This window comes from Fukomys damarensis, unplaced genomic scaffold (assembly GCF_012274545.1).
Source record: "Fukomys damarensis isolate Sample0158 unplaced genomic scaffold, DMR_v1.0_HiC HiC_scaffold_22, whole genome shotgun sequence".
NCBI classification, from domain to species: domain Eukaryota; kingdom Metazoa; phylum Chordata; class Mammalia; order Rodentia; family Bathyergidae; genus Fukomys; species Fukomys damarensis.
In genome coordinates this window covers 25,954,362-25,976,864 of record NW_022900934.1, presented here as the reverse complement: position 1 = coordinate 25,976,864, position 22,503 = coordinate 25,954,362, and the positions used below count along the sequence as shown (strand labels likewise).

The 22,503-nt window shown below is 41.5% G+C and overlaps 1 protein-coding gene across 3 annotated transcripts in view; it reads left to right on the top strand.

The window, feature by feature from the left end:
- Asxl1 (ASXL transcriptional regulator 1) overlaps positions 1 to 21,511 on the top strand; it is a 53,815-nt gene extending 32,304 nt beyond the window's left edge. For 2 of the 3 annotated variants that reach the window (XM_033767022.1, XM_033767021.1), the window contains 9 exons: positions 11,021 to 11,141; positions 11,222 to 11,319; positions 11,852 to 11,945; positions 12,434 to 12,586; positions 13,906 to 14,069; positions 14,168 to 14,264; positions 15,496 to 15,601; positions 16,475 to 17,108; positions 17,580 to 21,511. In XM_033767022.1, the coding sequence (XP_033622913.1) occupies positions 11,021 to 11,141; positions 11,222 to 11,319; positions 11,852 to 11,945; positions 12,434 to 12,586; positions 13,906 to 14,069; positions 14,168 to 14,264; positions 15,496 to 15,601; positions 16,475 to 17,108; positions 17,580 to 20,480 (4,368 nt within the window). In that variant the 3' untranslated portion in view covers positions 20,481 to 21,511. The remainder of the gene's footprint in view (positions 1 to 11,020; positions 11,142 to 11,221; positions 11,320 to 11,851; positions 11,946 to 12,433; positions 12,587 to 13,905; positions 14,070 to 14,167; positions 14,265 to 15,495; positions 15,602 to 16,474; positions 17,109 to 17,579) is intronic. The other variant, XM_033767023.1, reaches the window with a different exon arrangement.
- The last annotated feature ends 992 nt before the right edge of the window (positions 21,512 to 22,503 follow it).

Genomic DNA, 22,503 nt, shown 5'->3' with positions numbered 1-22,503 from the left:
GGTCTTTATATTTGGGGGGACTGATTGTTTTGAGTTCTTTATATATCCTTGATAATAGTCCTTTGTCTGAGGTACAGCTGGTAAAAATTTTTTCCCACATTGTAGATTGTCTCTTAGTTCTGCTAATGGTTTCTTTTGAAGTACAGAAGCTTTTTAGTAAGATGAGATCCCAGTTGTTGATTCTTTCTGCTAGTTCCCGTGCTACTGAGGATTTGTTCATAAAGTCTTTTCCTATACCAATGTCTTCCAGAGTTCTGCCTAACTTACTTTCCAGCAAGTTTAATGTTTCTGTTTTAATATTTAGATCTTTAATCCATTTGGATTTTAATTTAGTGCATGGCGAAAGATAAAGGTCTAATTTTAATCTGACTGTCACTTCTTTTAAGTGTAAGCCTTTTGCATGGTCTTGGCTTTTATAACCATGCTATTTTTCACATACTATAAAATAAATAACAGACAATTAAAAAACAGGTTACAAACAAGAGAGGAAGCCCAATGCTATTTGCAGCTGTAAAATTTTTCTTGATATGCCATCACATTTATTTTATTTTTCTTGCTGAATGTTTGCCTGTGGGTCTATCTGGGGGACCAGCATCCTCCTTTGCCCAGACTGAGGACTTTGATTAAAGTACCAGGCAGACTGACCTAGTAGGTTACCCTTTTGACATGTGCATAGCTGTTTGCTGGTACTTCCTTAATTCTCACCTTGGAAAGTCTTGTTGTCTTTCTTCTGGATGATATCTTGAGTTTCTTAGAATTTCTGAGGCAAGTGTGTAGAGCACTTTCAAGAAGAATTGCTTGAACAGGTTAGGTATGTGAGAGATAAATTATTTTATATATGTCTTTATTGTTTTCCATATTGAAAAATTGACTTGGCACCAGGTGTGGTGGTGCATCCCTATAATCCCAGCACTTGGGAAGTAAAGAAAGATTGATGCTAGTTTGAGGCCAGCCTGGGCTACATAGTGAGTTCAAGGCCACCTGAACTACATAGCAAGACCCTGTCTCAAAAAAAAAGATTTGGCTTAAAATTCCCTAAGATGTTAATTATTTTACACTCTTTAAAAATACTTCGGAGAAGGGTCTGGGGATTTTAGCTTAGTGGTTCCGCTGCCTTCTTCACAAGCACAAGGAAGGACCTGAGTTTGATCCCCAGTACCAAAAAAAAAACCCAAAACCAAACACAACTTTGGAGAAGCATGATGTAATTCTGATTCCTTGTCATGGGATGTGTTCTTATTGACTGGATGACTTTTGATCTTTTTTATCTTGTATTTTGAAACTTTATGATACAGTGCCATGGAATGAGCCTTTTTTCATTCATTATTCTGAGCCTTTTGCCTTAATGAAACTTGAAAACTCATATCTTGTTATTTTGGGGAAATTTTTATATTATTTCATTTTCACTTTTCTCTTTGTGTGAGACTTTTCTAAACATCCTCCTCCCCTGCCTTCTTTCTTTTAGTCAGTTCTCTGAGAAAACACTGTTTTTTATTTCAGGTACCTTGTTTTCAGTTTCTAGCAGATTGCTTGTTCCTCTATTTTTAAAAATTAGCGCTGTCTACTTGCTTGTTTTGGGGCACTTTCACAAAGTTTGTGACATTTTATTAATTACTTTTGGTTTCTGCTTTTATTTTTGTTAACTTTCATCTAACAGATTTTTTTGTTGTTGTGGGGTGTGTGTGTGTGTGTGTGTGTGTGTGTGTGTGTGTGTGTGTGTGTTTGTGTTTCAGATAGGGTTTTGCTATGTAGTTCTGGCTGGCCTGAACTCACTGTGTAGTAGGCTGGCCTTGAACTTGCAGTGATCCTCCCGTCTCAGCCTCCCAAGTGCTGGGACATCTAACAGTTTTGCTTAGATATCTTGTGCAGTCCTTGGTGGGTCATTCATAAAGTGTTAAAGGGTAGTTCATTTAGAAATAGCTTCTGAGCTAAAAACATATTACATGCCTTTCTTGCCTCGAACAAAGAATTGAATGAGTCAAGCCAAAAACAGTGCTAAAAGTTTATTTGAAAAGTGAGTGGTAAAGCGGTAAGGAAAAGACTGACTCATCAGTGTGAGCTTGGGTCGAACAAAAGAGGAAAAGAGAAAAAGAGCAAAAATAAAAATACACCCTGGGTCTGGGAAGCTCAAGGTAGGCTACCATGAAAAGATTTGTGGTAACGGGCTCCTCGTGGTGTCTGTGTCCTTATATGTTATCCACATGTGGTGGGAATCTGTGAGAAGTTCTTCATATGGAGTCCTGAGAATTATTTCGTGCCCTCCTGGGCTTTTGTAATTGACAGGTCCTGCTAAATTCCCCAGCCTGCTTTGCCATGCCTTACCTCCTGTCTGATTCCCCCTGAGAGATGTAAATCCCCATAATTCTCTAGGGTTGTAGAAGTAGTGGAGGTCTCTGTCTTCTATAGTTTCTTTAAGCTGAAAGGGGCTGTAGACCCTGCCCGTTGGGGACCATTTGTTCTCTAACTACCTTGGAGTTCTGTGGCTTGCTGGCTGGGTTGAAGAAAGAAAAACCTGTCAGAAAATGAGAAAAGAGTGACCATTGAGTTGCCTGTTCCATGGGAGAAGGAAACTTTATTATTTAGCTCAGATGTGAGGAGCAGGTCAGATTTCCATACTTCCTGTAGAGAATATATGTTAGAAAAGTATGTCAGATAAATTACAAAGAGTATGAGAGCTGTGGCCTTAGCAAGATCTTACTCACTTTTCTGTAGCAGCACTGGAACCTTGTTTTCTGAAGAGAAGTAAGGACACAGACACCAGGAGGAGCCCACTCTTGTGGCACTTTCTCCTAGACCCAGTGTACTTTTTTCTTTTCCTCTCTTTTCATTACATTGGGCGGGGGTACCAGGGATCAAACTCAGGACCTTGCACTTGTGAGGCAGGCAGCAGAACTACTGAGCCAAATCCCTGGCCCCTCATTAAATTTTCTTTATATTCTGTAATAAAGAAAATCAGAATTATAAAACCCCCAAATCCTTTCAAAAATTTTGAGAGATGTAATATTTTAGGACTCTACAAATGATTTTGTTTGAAATGTCCATGTGCATTTCTTTCCTGTGTGCGTGCGTGCATGCTGGATATTGAACCTAGGGCCTTATACATGCTAGGTAAGTGCTCTACAACTAAGATATATTTCCAGCCCTTTTATTGTTTTGAGACAGGTTCTTACTAAGTTGCCCAGCTGGCCTAGAACTTGATAATTGTACTGTCTGAGACTCCCAAAGAAGAAATTGTGATTTCTAAAACACATCTAGACCCAAGGGCTTCAGATGAGAGATGGCAGGTCTGTGGTCAACATCTGCAAGAAATTTTGCTTGAAGATGTGGATGGCAAATCAGAAATGAGAATTATTACTTTATTTCTGGTTGATGGAAACTCCTTTCTTGTCATAAATGAAAACACAGTTTCTTCTCTTTATGTTCCAAGAATATGTTCATTTTAAAAATAACAGCTCTTCTCTTTCTTTCTTGACAGCTGTAATGTTTAATTGGCTTGTGCGAAGGCAAATAAGACTTTAAATTCAATAATTTTTTCTATCATGGTTTGTTTGTTTGTTTTATTTTAGATACCGGGGATTGAACTCAGGTCCTTGCTGCTTTCAAGGCAGGCGGTGGAACCACTGAGTTAAATCCCCAACCCCTGTATCATGTATTTTTTAATAATGAATCCTGGGCTGGGGATTTAGCTCAGTGGTACCACACCCTGCATCCAAGTGAGAGATACTGAGTTGGATCCCAGGTACCAAAAAATAATAAAATAATGAAGCGTTTTCTCAAGCCTGTGTGGAGTTTGCTTTACTAGTTTTTGGGGGGATTTACATAAAAAATTAAAAGGTCATTATGTTAATTTATTTATTTTTTATTTTTTATTTTTTTTCCATGTGTACAGGGGTAATGCACTGTATTGAATATGTAAGGTCATATCTATGTGGGTTTGATTACAGAAACTAATAAAGTATTCTCTAAATAATGAAAAAAAGAATAAGATAAGACTATAAGAGCAAGAAGCAATTTAAATATGTTCGGGGACCATTTTCATCCCCAGAATTAAGGATTATTTTAATGTTACATCATTGCCTTTACTCTTTTACTTTCCTTTTTAGTTTTATTTTAGGATTCCCTATTTTTAATGTTCATACAGAGATTTCTTTAACTGAAATACCGAATAGTTTCTTTGGTGTGGAAAAACTATAATAGTACACAGGATCCTAATGAGATAATTAATAATGTGAAATAGGACATAAAGGGCTAAAGGTGTAGGGAAAGTGGGAAGGGTGGGGGAAAGGTAATAAGGGAGAGGGAAAAAATATGAGAAACTGAAAAGATGGAAATAAAGTTTATAAATGGGGAGGGGAGGAGGGGGTGAAGGGAGGGAAGGGACAAGGGGAAAAATGAGAATCAAGACCTATTAGGTAAAGGTACAGAATCCGAATGATGAATGTAACTGTATTGTATACCTAGATTGTACCAATAAACTCAATAAAAAAAACTTAAATAAATAAATAAAATGTCATTAAAAGACCACTTTAATCTCAGTTTTCTAAAGTTGAATTTTGACTTTCGATATGTAAACTTGGTATAGATCTTGTTCTAGCTGCTCCACATCTTTGGAGTTACTCCGATATTTGGTAGTGTCACTCTTACTTTAGTCACTCTAGAGGGAATGCAATGATACCTCCTTATGGTATTTGTTTTCATCTGCCTGATAAAGATGTTGAGCACTTTTTTAATGTGCTTGTTGGCCATACTCTTATCTTCCTTTGGAAGTATTATTTTAAGTTTTTGCCTCCTTTTTGAGTTTTTCTCTTTTATTAACATGTCTGTTAAATGTATAACATATATTAATAAAGGCAACTAGAAAGAGGCTAATGAGAAAACGCAACCATCAGTAATAATCCTAAATAAAGTGGTCTCCCATAAGTAGAACATTTTAAAACATAAAAAGCACAGTGAACAAAATGGAATGAAAATTTAAAGTGACAAAATTTAAACTGCCCATGATTAGATTCTCAAGCAAGCAGACCAGAGCTGATGACACACATCTATAATCCCACGTACTGAGGAGAAGGATCACAAATTTAAGAGCAGCCTAGGCAACTTAGGGGACTCTGTCTCAAAGCATAATAATAAAAAGAATTCGAGATATAGCTCAGTGGTAGAGCACTCATCTAGCATGAATCTAGCCATGTACATCTTGGGTTCAGTTCCTAGAACTAAAAAAAAAAAAAGGGCAAAACCTTCCATCTGCCTCTTCCTGGGTCTGATAAACCTTTCCATAGCAAGAAATCCGTACTGTCTCTAAGGTAATGGCTAATTTGAAGGCTGTTTAATATAAATTATTAAAAACTAAGAACATAACAACTATACAACAGTCCTAGTGTCTGAACCAATGCATAATAAAAAAGAAACAAGAAAGGACAAGAGTACTTTAATTTCCAGATAGCATCATTTACCTACAATGAAGAGCCAAGAGACTCAGATCAATTAAGAAAATTCAGCCAGGGGGCTGGGGATTTGGCTCAGTGGTTCTGCTGCCTACCTTGCAATGTCAAGGGCCCAAGTTTGATTCCTGGTACCAAAAAAAAAAAAAGAAAAGAAAATTCAGCCATGTTGTAAGACTCAAGATCATACTTTAAAAAGTGATCCTAGGGCTGGGTAAGTGGTGTCGCTGCCTGACTTGCAAGTGCAAGGTCCCCAGTACCAAAAACAAAATAAAATCTATTTCCTTTTTGACAGACTTACAGAGTTAATATATAGAAAGTTAATAACATCAAACTTGCAGAATTCATATGAAAATATTAATGGTCTTTTAAAATGGAATATTAGAATTGCTTTCATTTTCTTAAAGGTATTCTGTTTGTTTGTTTTGAGACAGGGTCTCACTGTGTAGTTGAGACTGCCCTGGAACTCACTATCCAAGGCTAATCTCATAGCATTCCTCCTGCCTCAGCCTCCCACGTGGTGGGATTACAGGCCTGTGCCACCACACCCAACTTCTATTTGCTTTTTTACTGGAGATATAAATAGCTCTAGAAACCTTGAATAGTTGTTTGAATTGCATACAATATATAGGTAGTATCTGTTTAATGAGATTAACTCAGCACTATGGTTCTTCCTCCGCTGTAGGTTCTAGAGGAATTACATTTTGATTTAGCTATTGGTAAAGCATTTAATACTCTTAATTGCTCTTTTTAAATAGTCTTTCATATCTTCCCCCCAATCTGTTTCCTGTCTGTCTGTCTCCTCTGAGATATAGAATCTTCTGCTGTGTTGCCCAGGGGGCCTCATATTCTCCATCCTTTTATCCATCCTCCCAAGTAGCTGGGATTATAGGTACAAAAGACTGGGCCTGGGTAAATGTTACTTTCTTGATTATGCAAAAAGTTATATGTTTCTAGGTGTGGGTGGTGCAGGCGGTGCACAGACTTTAGGGGTCTGTGCAAGAGAATTGCAGGCTTGAGCCCAGCCTGGGCAAGTTAGTAATTTATGAGACTCTTTCTCAAAATAAAAAAGCTCTGGAAATACATAATTCATTCAAAGGCCTTGGGTTCAATCCCCATTATGGCAAAAGAGAAAAACAAAAGGGCTGGAGAATAGCTCAGTGATAAGAGTCCTCCTGGTTTAATCCCCCCATGGTACAAAAATAAATAGATAAACAAGATGATAGGATCATATTGTGAGACTTTTAACTGACTCACTGTATCATGAATATTTCCCCTGTTGTCACAATTATTATACAGCTTTATTTCAAGTGGTTTTCATGTGTCTTATCAAGTATTTTGTTGAAAATACTTCATCTTTTGTTTTTAGGCTTTTCTTTTTTCAGCCCTTCAGGGCTCAGTCTCCCAGGTCTTAGGTGCTGGCATTATGGGCATGAGCCATGAGCTTCAGAATTTTTTTTGTAAAACTGTAGTGTTCATCTTAATGAATTACAGTAAAGTGAGCAGCACCCTTGTAACTACCACTTAGGTCAAGACATCAACATGACCCATAGCCAATATCCCTGTGTATCCTTCTTCCCCCTAGAGGTTAACTACTATTCTGTCTTTCTGGAGATTCTGTCTCGTTCCCTATTTGTGTCTAACACTGTAGTTTAGTTTCTCTGTTTTTTTTTTTTTTAATCTTTTTACAAGTTGAATCATTATATGTGCTCTTTTTAGCTTTTTTTCCTTAAATACTTTGAGACCAATCCATGGTTTTGCAAGTAGTCCCAAGTTTGATTCCTGGTACCAAAAAAAAAAAAAGAAAAGAAAATTCAGCCATGTTGTAAGACTCAAGATCATACTTTAAAAAGTGATCCTAGGGCTGGGTAAGTGGTGTCGCTGCCTGACTTGCAAGTGCAAGGTCCCCAGTACCAAAAACAAAATAAAATCTATTTCCTTTTTGACAGACTTACAGAGTTAATATATAGAAAGTTAATAACATCAAACTTGCAGAATTCATATGAAAATATTAATGGTCTTTTAAAATGGAATATTAGAATTGCTTTCATTTTCTTAAAGGTATTCTGTTTGTTTGTTTTGAGACAGGGTCTCACTGTGTAGTTGAGACTGCCCTGGAACTCACTATCCAAGGCTAATCTCATAGCATTCCTCCTGCCTCAGCCTCCCACGTGGTGGGATTACAGGCCTGTGCCACCACACCCAACTTCTATTTGCTTTTTTACTGGAGATATAAATAGCTCTAGAAACCTTGAATAGTTGTTTGAATTGCATACAATATATAGGTAGTATCTGTTTAATGAGATTAACTCAGCACTATGGTTCTTCCTCCGCTGTAGGTTCTAGAGGAATTACATTTTGATTTAGCTATTGGTAAAGCATTTAATACTCTTAATTGCTCTTTTTAAATAGTCTTTCATATCTTCCCCCCAATCTGTTTCCTGTCTGTCTGTCTCCTCTGAGATATAGAATCTTCTGCTGTGTTGCCCAGGGGGCCTCATATTCTCCATCCTTTTATCCATCCTCCCAAGTAGCTGGGATTATAGGTACAAAAGACTGGGCCTGGGTAAATGTTACTTTCTTGATTATGCAAAAAGTTATATGTTTCTAGGTGTGGGTGGTGCAGGCGGTGCACAGACTTTAGGGGTCTGTGCAAGAGAATTGCAGGCTTGAGCCCAGCCTGGGCAAGTTAGTAATTTATGAGACTCTTTCTCAAAATAAAAAAGCTCTGGAAATACATAATTCATTCAAAGGCCTTGGGTTCAATCCCCATTATGGCAAAAGAGAAAAACAAAAGGGCTGGAGAATAGCTCAGTGATAAGAGTCCTCCTGGTTTAATCCCCCCATGGTACAAAAATAAATAGATAAACAAGATGATAGGATCATATTGTGAGACTTTTAACTGACTCACTGTATCATGAATATTTCCCCTGTTGTCACAATTATTATACAGCTTTATTTCAAGTGGTTTTCATGTGTCTTATCAAGTATTTTGTTGAAAATACTTCATCTTTTGTTTTTAGGCTTTTCTTTTTTCAGCCCTTCAGGGCTCAGTCTCCCAGGTCTTAGGTGCTGGCATTATGGGCATGAGCCATGAGCTTCAGAATTTTTTTTGTAAAACTGTAGTGTTCATCTTAATGAATTACAGTAAAGTGAGCAGCACCCTTGTAACTACCACTTAGGTCAAGACATCAACATGACCCATAGCCAATATCCCTGTGTATCCTTCTTCCCCCTAGAGGTTAACTACTATTCTGTCTTTCTGGAGATTCTGTCTCGTTCCCTATTTGTGTCTAACACTGTAGTTTAGTTTCTCTGTTTTTTTTTTTTTTAATCTTTTTACAAGTTGAATCATTATATGTGCTCTTTTTAGCTTTTTTTCCTTAAATACTTTGAGACCAATCCATGGTTTTGCAAGTAGCTATGGTTCATTTTTAAAAATTGTACCATCATCTACTCAGTGAATATACTACCCTTTATTCAGTTTACTTTTGTGTAAATGATACAACTATGAACACTCTGCATTCTTTTTTCTTACGTGTATATGTATGTTTTTCTTCAGAGAATGCAAGCCTAGGAGTGAAATTTTTTTATATGCCAGTATGGTGATGCATGGGAAATTCTATGTTTGGCCTCAGGTGATAGGTCACAGTTAAAATGCCATAACATTAAAAATATTTAGATTATGCTATAAGTTGTATATAAAACATAAATTCCATGTTGGATTTGGATCCCTTTCCCAAGATATCTCACTGTATATATGCAAATAATCCAAAATCTGAAAAATTTCCAGGACCTAAAACACTTCTGGCCTAAGCATTTTGGATAAGGGATGCTCAACCTGTATGCTGTTTTTTAGACTTTTTCTTGTTTATTGTCCCATTGGCAGTGTCTGAACCTTTTGATACCATCATCATTTTATCAGTGTGATTTTCCATACTGTTGCCACAAATAGAATTTTGGGGGTCATTAGTGAACATTTTATCTTATGTTGTCCATCAGAATCAGATTGGTTTCATCATTCCAACTATATACTAGAGCCAGTAAGCATAACTTTAAGATCAATATTAAAATTTTCCCTCAGCTTTTAATTCTGAGGCATATTTATGGCTAATAGGGAAGAGGAAAAGATGCCAAAAGCTGTTTTCTATTTTAACTTAAAATAGCAAAATTTTACCTTAAAGTTAATGAAAATAAATAGGCGAGAACTTAATGGGACAAGAGATCTGTGAAATTGATGTTAAGGTGGTTATGGGTTACCCTTTTTTACTTTATGATATATTTTTCAGAGGTAGAATCATGATTCTACCTATTCTTTAACATAAATTTATTCAGTCATGATGTCCTGTCCTTTGTCCTGCCTTGGCTCTTCTCTCTTGTCAGTTCTCAATAACTTATCTTTTCCTGGATTATTTTTCATTTTTATTTTTTGCAGTGCCAGGGATTGAACCCAGCACCTTGTGCATGCTAGCTAGGTAAATGCTTTACCTCTGAGTTACATTCCCAGCCTACTTCCTAGATTTGAGGTGGGAGGCAACTCCTGAATTCTGTTTGAGAGTAAGTAGAGTCAACTTTAAGACTATGCAAGGAGCCTTTCGGGAGAATGAATGCAGGGTAGAGCTCTTCGGTTAACTGCAGCAAGTTGTCAATGTTTTATAAGGTTTAACGCCTCCATATTTTTCAGTAGACTTATAGACTAACTCCTCTCCTGTCTGCTGCAGATATCCCATGGTTGTTAGAAAGAAATTCATAAAACTCAGATCATTTGCTAAGCTAATTTCCTTTAGAGACCACAGAATAATCCACGTATCACTTGCTTTACACCTTGTCTTAGCATCTACCCTCTTGCTTCCTATTATCCAGCTTCCCACATCCCTACTGAAATCTGTTTTCCTGAGTTTGTTATATTTTTTCACATTTGCTTGTCCTGCTACGTAGAAATTCTGATATCTCCCCATAGCCAGCCCCTCTCCCTAGTAACTGACTTCTCTTAAAATTTGGTTCTGGCAGCACATCCACTTGGGAAGCCTTTGCCTCTTTTATTCTTATTCACAGTGAATTAGATGCCCTCTTTTCTTGGCTGTTGCAGTTCTTTCTGTATACCTCTATAACTGCCGTTTGTATTGTAATCCATTCGATTTTCTCCTTACTCAGGTGAGTCCCTTGAGGTTAGGGGCTGGATCCTGCTCTCCCTACTACCACCACCTAGAACTAGCTCCATGTAGCAGTACTTTATAGGAGGTGGCATCATTTCTAAGTTACATGTTTAATGAATGACTGAATGCAAAAGTATACCTCACTTTCTTAATGGTCTGTTTATGAAAAGAACTTGCTGAGAAAGAGCTCAGTTAGAAAGCGATTGGACCTGAGCAGTATTCTAAATCCCAGCCTAGAAAGGTAGCTCAGTAGTAGAGTACTTGGCTAGCATGTGTGAAGTCCTGGGTTATATCCCCAGACTGCAGAAACAAATGAAAGAAAACTAAGTCTCTCTTTTCTAAGAGCACATGAATTAAGAATGGCTGTTGTGCTTATAGAAGTTGGAGGGTTTTGTTCACCTGAGTTGTAACTTGCTGTCACAGAAGGATGCCCTGCAGTGGTCTCGAAATACAGCTGCAGTTGAAGGAGAGGAGCCAGAGGACTCAGCTGATGTGGAGAGCTGTGGATCTAATGAAGCCAGCACTGTGAGTGGTGAAAATGATGGTAAGTGCCTTAATGAGAAGAAGAGGGGAAAAACCCCAAACAATTTCTAGGAAGTAATCTTTTATTTCTTTTTCTTCCAGTATCTCTTGATGAAACATCTTCAAATGCATCCTGTTCTACAGAATCTCAGAATCGACCCCTTTCCAGTCCCAGGGACAATTATAGAGCTTCCTCTCAGGTTAGGACAGTTTGGGACCAGCCCCAGAGAATGAAGACAGACACAAGAATGGATTCTTCCTCCTTCTACAGTTAGCTGTGACATGTTTGAAAAATGGAGAAAGTGAATTTAGTGTTTATCTTAGTACCTTTTAAAAGTGGAGTATGGGAAAATGGAATATTACGTCCAAGAGCAGAATTTTTTTTTTCCTTGCCTGGAAAAATTCTGTGTACTCTGATACATATGTAAACATCCAGGGAGGAGTATAGTACAGTGCAGAGTGGTGAGAAAATGAGCTTGGGAGTTGGCTGTTTGAATGGTGGCCATGCCACACTAGCTCTGGCAAGTTCCTTATCTGTAAAATGGGAATAACAATACCTTTGTAGTTCAGGGTAATGCTTGACTAACATTAGTTAGGGCTATTTTCATTCCTGCCTTGCAGATTTGACTGTAGATGAACTGTTCTACTAGAGGAGGATAGGATAGGGTAAAGAGAACTTTTGAGGCTCTGCAGATGACACAGGCTCTCTTTCTCTACCCTCTGGGAATACAGGCAAACAAACAAAAGAAAAAAACTGGGATGATGTTGCCTCGAGTTGTTCTGACTCCTCTGAAGGTAAACGGGGCCCACGTGGAATCTGCAGCAGGTATGTATACTCTCATAGTTGTAGTGCTCTTTCCTCAGGTTCTGGGGACCTGCCCTCCCTCTGTTAGCATCTCTGACCAGCAGTGTGATGCCAGTAGAGCTGTTAAGCCAGAGCCATGAGACTTGCCCTCTTCTGGAAGGCAGCACAATGTGATGGTGAGGCCTGCTGTAGGTCCTAGTTCTTGGCTCTGCCATGTGTCTCGTCTCCTCTTTGCCTCCCAGGGCAGTCATAAGCATCTGATGAAGGATTGTGCCAGTGCTTTGTAAAATGTGTAGTTCTGTACAAATGAAGGCAGTGGTTTGGCATTCTTAAGGTGGTATTTTAAAGCTGGACCATAAACTGATGATTTCTGTCAGCCCAGGGCTGGGAGATGGAAGCACCCCAGTATTGCTGGCAGCATGTCAGGGAGAGCTGGGAGAAGTAAACTTATCTGACAGCCATGGGCGCGGCATGTAATGCTTTTGACCAGTGGAATGCTGTGCCTTCAGGGTTCTCGGGCCGCCATGCTGATGGTGAGAGTGACAGCCCATCCAGCAGCAGCAGCGGCTCTTTGGCTTTGGGTAGCGTTGCTATTCGTGGCCAGGCCGAGGTCGCCCGGGACCCTGCCCCGCTCCTGAGAGGCTTCCGGAAGCCAGCCACAGGTGAGAGGCTTGGCACTCATTTCTCTGCCTGTAAAGGGGGCCCCATTAGGCCTAGTGAGAAGATGATGTCATCTACTCTAGCTCTTTTTTCAGCTTAGTTTTACTTGGGTGGCCCTCTATTGGTTTTACCTTGTGTTTTGGTCGTTTCATGTCTAGGCCTCTGCTAGACCTTAAAGGAACTCCTTGTAGGTGGATATGGTGCCACAGTGCTCCTGGTCTGTCCCTGTAGGGTAGTGGTGGCAAGCTTATGGCATGCGTGCTGCAGCAGCTGTTTGTATCACTGAAAGCTCTAAGAGGTTCATCACCACTGTAGGGCATACAGTGCCTGCCTTGGTATTGCTTTGTAACTGGTTGCATGAGTGAAAATTGCTTCTGAGCTTCTCCAAAGGATTCCTGTATCCATTTTGATAGCATCCTATCATGCTTGCTCTCAATATCTATAGTCTCTATCAAACTCTCCCTTGTAACTGACTTAGTGTATTGAATGGAAATATTAAATTCTGGGACACACACAAATTCAGTAATGCTACATTGTGTACTTCTTGCCCTCAGATTATCTGCAAAGCTAGTATGCCTCTTTCTATTTCAGGATTTATTATGTGCTATAAGTTTTTGTAAATGGGCCACGTGAAACCATTAAGAAGAATAACTTTGGATTCTGAAAATTAGAATAAACCATTCCCCAAGTGGGAACTAGGTTTGCTGTCTTGCTGCTTTTTCTAAATCATGAACAATGCCCTATCTAAAATCTCACAAGTCTATCTTTGTAGTGATTTTTTTCAAATAAAAGAAACACTTATTTTAGAGCTTTTGAGAGGTACTGACATTTCATTTGACTTTGAACAACCTTTAGTATATTTCAGCCCAAAGATCATACCTCACAAAGGCTTCTGCAGGTTTTTCTGTAGATTTTTAACTAGATTTGCTTTTAGACCACTTCCATCCTTTCTCCAGTTGGTCTTTGTAGATCTTGGTTTGCAGCCTCAGAAAAGCTCAGAACCTGTCCTTGCCTGGTTTTCTTTGGGAGGAGTATCGTCTTCAGGCTGTGATCCACCACAGTAGAGTGCTGTGAGAGGTGGCAAGCCTGAGTATTTATTAGGTTCAGTGGCACCAGCAGTAACTTGGGAAGAACAGTTGTAACATACAGATTGTGATGATTGGACAGTTAAGCATATTGTGTACACGACAGAGTTCTGGGTAGATTGGGTGGTGCCACCAGGTTTTCCACCAGTTGGCAGTTGCTTATTTGTTTTTGTTATTGCTTTGTTTAAATGAGTTGATAATCTATACCTTGCTGCTTCTTGCTTCAAAAATCACAGGTCAAATGAAGCGCAATAGAGGGGAAGAGATAGATTTTGAGACTCCTGGATCCATTCTTGTCAATACCAACCTCCGTGCCCTGATAAACTCTCGGACCTTCCATGCCTTGCCATCACACTTCCAGCAGCAGCTCCTCTTCCTCCTACCTGAAGTAGACAGACAGGTATAAATACCTAGCCTTCTCCTGGCCTCTGTGTATGTGGTCTCCTCTTCTAAGTTTTCTTACTTATTTTCACTTTTGTTTTTCCTCAAAATTTCTAGGTGGGAACAGATGGCTTGTTGCGTCTCAGCAGTAGTGCACTTAATAATGAGTTTTTCACCCATGCAGCTCAGAGCTGGCGGGAACGCCTGGCTGATGGTAAGTAGCTTCTCAGATAGCTTGAGATGTTTGTTCCTGCCATGTGTGGCATGCGTTTCTTCTGATGTATAAAGCATGAGCACTCAATTCACCAGTCTCTTTTTCACTCAAGGATTATTTAGTGTAAGACAGGCTTTCCTCATGGTACTGATAATTGTAATGGGTATTAATGTGCCACACAGCTCCAAAAAGGGTATTCAGACTTTCACTGTCTTGGAAATTCATTTCCTTCTCATGAAAAGTATACATAACCATTCCAGTAGTCATGGCATTGCCTGGAAGGATGAAAGGGATTGTGATGTTGACCTGTTAAGTTTCACCATTTTCTTCTTGGACATAGTCACTTGGAGTAAATGTTGGCTTCTTTTAGATAATGTGGAAGCTACTTGGAGGCTTTAGAGGACCCCAAGATACCTGTGGGGTTAATGACTGCTGCAAGGACTACATACAGTCAAACTCAGGGTTATAATTTATTACAGTGAAAGAAAAATAGAATCTGCAAAGGAGGAGGCACGTGGGGTGAGATACAGAGAGAACCAGAAGCAAGGTTCAAAGGCCCTCAATGTGTAGGTACACACAACATGTTTACTTCTTCCAGAAACAAGTTGTGACAACACACGTAAATATTTACCAGTGGTGCTCATTAAAGAAGTGGTGCCCAGGGTTTTTATTTGGGTTAATTATGTAGAAAGCTACTACTTAGATTCCAAAGAGGAAAGCATAAACTATATTGTTGGTGTCAACAGTTCAGGGACAATGAACCACTGCTGTCAGTGTGGTGGGAAGTCTTGAAATCTAAGTTCCTACATGTCAGCCAAGGGCCATCCTTGGAAGCCTACTGTATTAACATTTTTCTATATGAGAGTAAGTCTGGAAGTTTTGTTTGTTTATTATTTTGCTTTTCTGAACAATGTTGTTTGCTTTTGAATGACTGATAACTTTAGGAAAGAGTAAATTTTTCTCATAACAGGCTTATTAAATCTGCCCTTAGTAAGAGCATGATGTAAAAGGGCCACTGGATGAGAGGAGCATATTCTTTAAAGATTTGTGGTGCACTAGAACCAGAAGACTTGACTGACTGTAGGGTAGGCATTAATATCCTGAACGCAGTCACTGCAAAAATCTTGTTTCAAGACTGGGGATTTAGCTCAGTGGTGCTGCACCTCCCTTTCAAGTACAAGGTCCTGAGTTCAATCCCCAGTACCAAAAACGATTTTTTGTTTCATTTTAGGTGAATTTACCCATGAGATGCAAGTCAGGATTCGACAGGAAATGGAGAAGGAAAAGAAGGTAGAACAGTGGAAAGAAAAGTTCTTTGAAGACTACTATGGGCAGAGGTAAGGTACTTCTCCTATGAGCTCTGGTGTAGGCATTTGAGGGAATAGAGGTAACTGGCCTTCCATATCCATAAATTTTGCATCCACAGGTTCAAACAACTCTGGCTTGAAAGCATCACGGGAAAAATTGCATCTCTACTGAACATGTATAGACTTTTTCCCCTTTGTCATTACTCCCTAACAACACAATATAACAACTGCTTACGTTGTGTTTGATACCATAAATAATATGAAAATGATTTAAAGTACAGTAAGTCTCTGACTTAAGAATAAGTGAGTTCTGTTCTACGAAAACGTTCATAAAGTTTGATTTATTTGTATCCAAAAAAGTGAGTTTTATAAAAACAGTAAACCTGTGAATGTTCACAACTTGAATGTAAGTCAGAGACTTAACTATACAGGAAGAGGATGTAGCTCAGTGGTAGAATGTCTGTCTGGCATGCATGAAAAGCCAATGGTAGTGTTCCAGCTGTACCACTGCAAAAATAAATTTACAGGACAATTTACATAGACTAAATGCAAATATGCTATTTCATATAAGGGATTTGAGGATCTGTGGATTTTGGCTTCCACTGGCAGTCTTAGAACCAGTTCTCTGTGTATTCCAAGAGATGACTGGAGTACATTTGTATGAGAATGTGGAAATTGTAGTAACTTGGGTCATGGAGCTTAATGCCATTCTCAGTGATGGTAATACATGTTTTTTAGTATTATGTACCACGTAGATTGGTTATATCTGTGTCTGTATATGTATGTATTTGTATAGCTGTGTATCTGTTTATGTATTCTATCTATGTATCTGAGTGTGTATTAGTGATAGAAATAAGAGCATGTCCTCTGGGGTGTATCTGATGGTGTGAGTTTGGTTTACAGATTGGGTTTGACCAAAGAAGAATCATTGCAGCAGAATGTGAACCAGGAGGAGACTGAAGTCAAGAGTGGCTTGCACGTCCCAGAAGAATCAGCACGGCCACAGCGTGGTCCAGCAACCCGCCAACGAGATGGGCATTTTAAGAAACGATCTCGGCCAGATCTCCGAACCAGAGCCAGAAGAAGTCTGTGCAAAAAACAGGAGCCAGAACAAGCAGGGGTTGCTAAGGAAGCAAACTCTGTGGCACCAGACATTTCACTCTCTGAGGATGGGGAGGCTAAAACTGGCTCAGCCAGGGTGAGCAGTCCCCCCCTGCCAAGCATATCCTCTGCAGCATCCGGCCCAGGGGTTCCTGAATGCCCTGGTGAACTTTTGGCTTCCCACGTCCAGACAGAGCCAGATAACTTGGCACATGCCTCTGCATCTCCAGACAGAATTCCCTGCTTGTCTCAGGATACGGTGGATCAGGAACCCAAGGATCAGAAAAGGAAATCCTTTGAGCAGGCAACCTCTGCATCCTTTCCCGAAAAGAAGCCCCGGCTTGAAGACCGTCAGTCCTTTCGTAACACAATTGAAAGTGTTCACACCGAAAAGCCACAGCCCACTAAAGAGGAGCCCAAAGTCCCGCCCATCCGGGTAGGAGGCTGTTTGATTCCTTATGGCCCTGGTCCCAAGTTTCCTTTGAGGATCATGAGATTATAGAGCCCCTTTGCAAGGACAGACAACCTGGGGCCCTAGTTTGAATTATGTGGGAACATAACTACAAACTTGACCAACTTAATGATTGGGGGATAATTCAGCAGTGACTTTCTTCACTATTTTACTCTTAAAATTAGGTCAGAATCCTTTGGAGTTTTTAATCTTTTATTAGTGTTAGGTTCTTTGCTATAGTGACTCACCCAGCCCCACCAAAAAATAAATTTAGAAGTGTGGCATAAACAGCCCTTCAACATAATTCAGAATGAAATAGTATTATGGATGACCATTTTACTGTGACTGTTGATTCCCTAGGCCATGACCTCTAAGCTAATAGTATCTCATATTTGCTTTATACTTCCTAATTTGGGTTACCCAGTTAAAATTGCTTTCCCTGTGCTTTTCTTGCAGATTCAACTTTCACGTATCAAACCACCCTGGGTGGTTAAAGGTCAGCCCACTTACCAGATATGCCCCCGGATCATCCCCATCGCAGAGTCCTCCTGCCGGGGCTGGACTGGTACCAGGACCCTTGCAGACATTAAAGCCCGTGCTTTGCAGTCCCGAGGGACGAGAGGCCACCACTGTCATCGAGAGACGGCCACCACTGCCATCGGAGGGGGGGGTGGCCCGGGTGGAGGTAGCAGCAGGGCCACCGATGAGGGAGGTGGCAGAGGCGGCAGCAGTAGTGATGGTTGTGAGGCCTGTGGCCAGCCTGAGCCCAGGGGAGCCCCGAGCACCCCCAGAGAGTGTACATCAGATCTACAGCGAACACAACTACTGCCGCCTTGTCCTCTGAATGAGGAGCACACACAGGATGAAACAGCTGTGCCTAGAGCCAAAAGAGAAGACTTGGCTTCTCACAGAAAGGAGGAAGACTGCCCACAGCAAAGGGTTCCAGGTATACTCACAAGTGGGCTGGGTGATGCCTCCCAGCCCCCAATTGCTCCCACTGGGGACCAGCCATGCCAGGCTTTACCATCACTGTCATCTCAAACCCCAGTGGCTGAGAGGTTAGCAGAGCAGCCTGAGTTGCATCAAGATACTAGAACTGAGTACGAGTCTGACACCACTTCCTGGGAAGTGGGTAGTGAGGAACAAGGAGCCACTGTTCCTTTAGAGAATGGTCCTGTACAGTCTCTAGTGCGAGATACATTAGCAAAAGGAACTGACCAGACTGTCAACAGTAATCCTATCATGAAGGATCCTGTAAATGTGACCCCCAGTTCCACACCTGAATTATCACTGACTGACTCCCCGCAGGACAGACCATTTGATGACAAATTAGGTCTTGGTGACTCAAGCCTACACATGAGGGAAAGTTACAGTAGACAAGAAAGCCTGAGAACTGAGGCTCTTTCTTCAGATAATGCTGCTCTTTGGACTCCCATCCTGTTGAATGACAAGGTAGTGAACCGTTCTGAGCTAGGATCCAGAGAAAATGTACTATCTGTGCAGCCTCAGGTTGGAGAAGAGTGGGAGAAAGCAGCTCCCCTCATTGCCTTGTTGTCTGGGGGCTTGGCAGCAGAGAATGATGTGGCTCCCCCTGACGAGTGTACTTCACTCTGGACTCTGACACCACAAGGAGGCATGGATGACACTGACACCGAGGACAAGGAAGTAGACGTTGAAAAGCTGAAAATCAATGGAGATTCTGAAGCACTGAGTCCTCATAGTGAATCAACAGACACAGCGTCTGACTTTGAAGGCCATCTGACTGAGGACTGCCTGAGTGAGTCAGGCCACCTGAGTGAGGCTACAACTAGTGAAGCCACAGAGAAGGAGGAATCCTTGTTGAAAAAGGATACTAAGCATGATTGGAACCAGTCTGCCTCACTGTCCAAGGTACACAGTGACCTAAGTCTGGTTACAAGGACAGAGGGGGTGGTTACTTCTCAGAGCTGGGTTTCTCGAGTATGTGCCGTCCCCCAGAAGATCCCAGACTCCCTCTTGCTGGCCAGTAGTGAGTACCAGCCAAAACCCATGAGCTTGGCCAGGCCTGGGTCTGCAGTGGAGGCCAACAACCCTCTTGTAATGCAATTGCTACAGGGTAATTTGCCCCTAGAGAAGATTCTTCCTCCAGCCCATGGTGGCAGCAAGACAGAATCCCAACAACTGCCCCTTACAAAAGGACAGAGCCATGGTGGCCCTCTGGGCATAGGATCTTTGCAAAACCCTGGGGAAAATGGTTGCACAATTGGCAAAAACAGTCCTGGTTCTTTAAGAGTGTTAAAGGATCCTCTTTCTGAGAGCTGTGAAACAAAGAGTCTTGGCAGGGTAGAGGCTACCCAGGCTCCTGGAGCACCCCAAATTTCCAAGTTGGTTCCAAGTCTAGACCCCCTACAACCAGTGACAGATCTGATGAACTGTTCTGAAAAACTGGAAGAAGTGGATTTCAAAGAGCAGCTCCCTTCCTTTAGTTTTGAAGATAAGGATGTCCAGGATGCATCCCGGTGCAGTAATTCAGATGCTGCTTCAAGTCCAGGAGATCTTACTACCTCGAGAGCACCTTGTTTCTCATCTCCAAATGTGATCTCTTTTGGTCCAAAGCAGACAACTGGGGCTCTGAGTAATGTTGAAGACCAAGGGAAAAAGCTTTTTGGCCCTAGGAACATGGCTGCAACCATTCAGTGTCCCAGGCCTGCAGACCCAATGCCGCTGCCAGCTGAGGTCTCTCCGGTTTTTCCCAGTAGGAAGTTGGGGCTGAGCAAAAACTCTGTACCTGGTGGGGTACAGACTGCAAAGGAAGACTGGGTTCCAAAGCCACCACCTGCCTCTGTTAGCATCAAGAGTGAAAAGACTTTTGTGGGGGGTCCTCTTAAGGCAGATGCAGAGAACAGGAAAGCTGTTGGGCACAGTCCTCTGGAACTGGTGGGTCATTTGCAAGGGATGCCCTTTGTCGTTGACTTGCCCTTCTGGAAGTTACCTCGAGAGCCAGGGAAAGGGCTCAGTCAGCCCCTGGAGCCTTCTTCCATCCCCTCCCAGCTTAACATCAAGCAGGCTTTTTATGGGAAGCTTTCTAAACTCCAGCTGAGTTCCACCAGCTTTAATTACTCTTCCCGCTCACCCTCCTTTCCCAAAGGCCTTGCTGGAAGTGTGGTGCAGCTGAGCCACAAAGCAAACTTTGGTGCAAGCCACAGCACATCACTCTCCTTGCAGATGTTCACTGACAGCAGCACAGTGGAAAGTATCTCGCTTCAGTGTGCATGCAGCCTGAAAGCCATGATCATGTGCCAAGGCTGTGGTGCATTCTGTCATGATGACTGTATTGGACCCTCAAAGCTCTGTGTATTGTGCCTTGTGGTGAGATAATAAATTATGGCCATTGGAAAAATTGTATATTTAGTGTGTGTATTTTGATAATGATGGATCTTAAATCTGTATACAGAATATCATTGATATGATAGACCCTGTCTCTAGGCAAAAGCACTGTTGACTCCATCTACAATTTACAGTGCTAAAGCCCTCTGTCACTGGTTACCCCTCTGGTCTTCAGGAAGTATTTCCTGCAACCAGGAAATACCTGTGGGTTGGCTAAGGTTGACCAGCCTGAGTCCTCTCAGGCAGCTGACGGGCAGGGGAGCCTGCCTGACACCCAGAGGGACTTGAAACAGATTAGAAGGTTGTGTTCTCTACAGAGAGAACTCACCTACCTGAACTAAGCAGGAATGTCTTCCATTGCCCCCTCCCTTCCTCCTCCTGCTACTTTGAGGAGTTGATGGTTGAGAAAGAAGCCAGATAGGGTTAAATTAACTCCCATTGTTTTTCACTAGGGGAAATCAAGCACCTGCTGACTTCAGGGTCACAGTTAAGGCATTTGGTAGTTTGATGGTGCCAGTTTAACCTTTAGTTCTGTTGGCTGCGTCCAGTTTCGGACATTCCTATCTCTGCCATCCACCAGCCCACAGGATTTTTTGCAAGCTTGAATAGCCCTGTTTGGACAATGGGGTGAGGGATTGGGGTTGTCTCCTATGAAAATGCCATCTGTCAATCTTGTGAGTCAACTATGGACATTTGCAGGTGACTCTGCTTGCCACCCACCCCATCACATCGGACTCGGGATGGGTATCTCCATGCACCTGTGTATGTGAAAGTCATTTTACATTTCCAAGCTGTGTGTTTCATATTTTTATATTTTTAACTCTTTATTCTTGGATGTATAAAGTGAACTTTTTGGCTTCTGTAAGTATGCTCTATGCACCTCTAATGTTTTATCCTGTATTTATATGTTGTACACAGTACTGGCCAATTCTGTAAATGGATGTATTGTACAGAGAACATGAACGTCTCTTCCTTATTTTACGTCTTTAGCATCATTACATTAAAGTGGTGCCATTTCTCTCTGCTGATTGTCAGAGCCACTGAGTGTTGTGCTGCCTGACGTGAAAGGGAAGTGACTGACTCATGATCTGTCATGTTGGCCTGGCGTTTTGTCACCTTTCACCAGGGGATCAACCACAGCCTGCAGAGCCACAGTCAGCCTGCCTGCACACCACTAAGCAAATGCATCTTCTTGCATCTCTTCTCTTCCAGTCTTTAATGGTTGCTTCCTCCATATGTGACAAATCACCACCACCAGTGTTAATTCCTTCTGGATTCATGAGTAATTCCCTGGGCAGCCCCCAGGTAGACCTTCTGGATCTGGCTCCAGGGTCCCCACCTGTCACAGCAATACCTAATACCACTGGGCTTGGGCTTCTTTTGACATTTTTGGCAGCAGGTTTGGAAAGAAACAGCTGTGCCTACTACCTGCCTCTCTCAACACATTTCCAGCAAGTAGATGCTCCTGTATTTGTCTTTCCTTATCCTGTTTTCTGCCTTCTATCTTGATTTAGTGAAGAGTTGAGAGCCTTCCTTATTAATTTAGGTCTGTCTGTGCGAGTGCTTCTGTATGAAGTATAAAGTTTGCCTTGGGTAAATATCTGAAAGCCCCCCCATCTGAGGTGGCATTATTGTCATCTGAAGCATGAGTGGGAAGTCAGCAATGCTGTGATTTAAATGCAGTGTAGATGAGGTCTAAATCATCAGCTCGAGTCTGTGTACCAAAGACCGGGAGCAGAGGCCCAAACGTGTTCTCTTCTTCCTTTTGGGACCTTTGGGCCCACTTGAGGGTATAGTTTGACATTGGTCTGGTTCGTGGGGCTGCCCAGAGAAAAAGCACTGCTCTTGTATGTCTCTTGTGGTATTGGAAAAATAAACGTATACAACCTGCATTTGTGGTCTCAGTCCTCTGTAGCCGCCTGCTGGTGTGGGAGGTCAGGTTGAAGTGCAGAGATGTAACGGGAGGGGCTGATGCCAGCTCTCCTCCCCATGACCCTAGACCCAAGTTCTTATA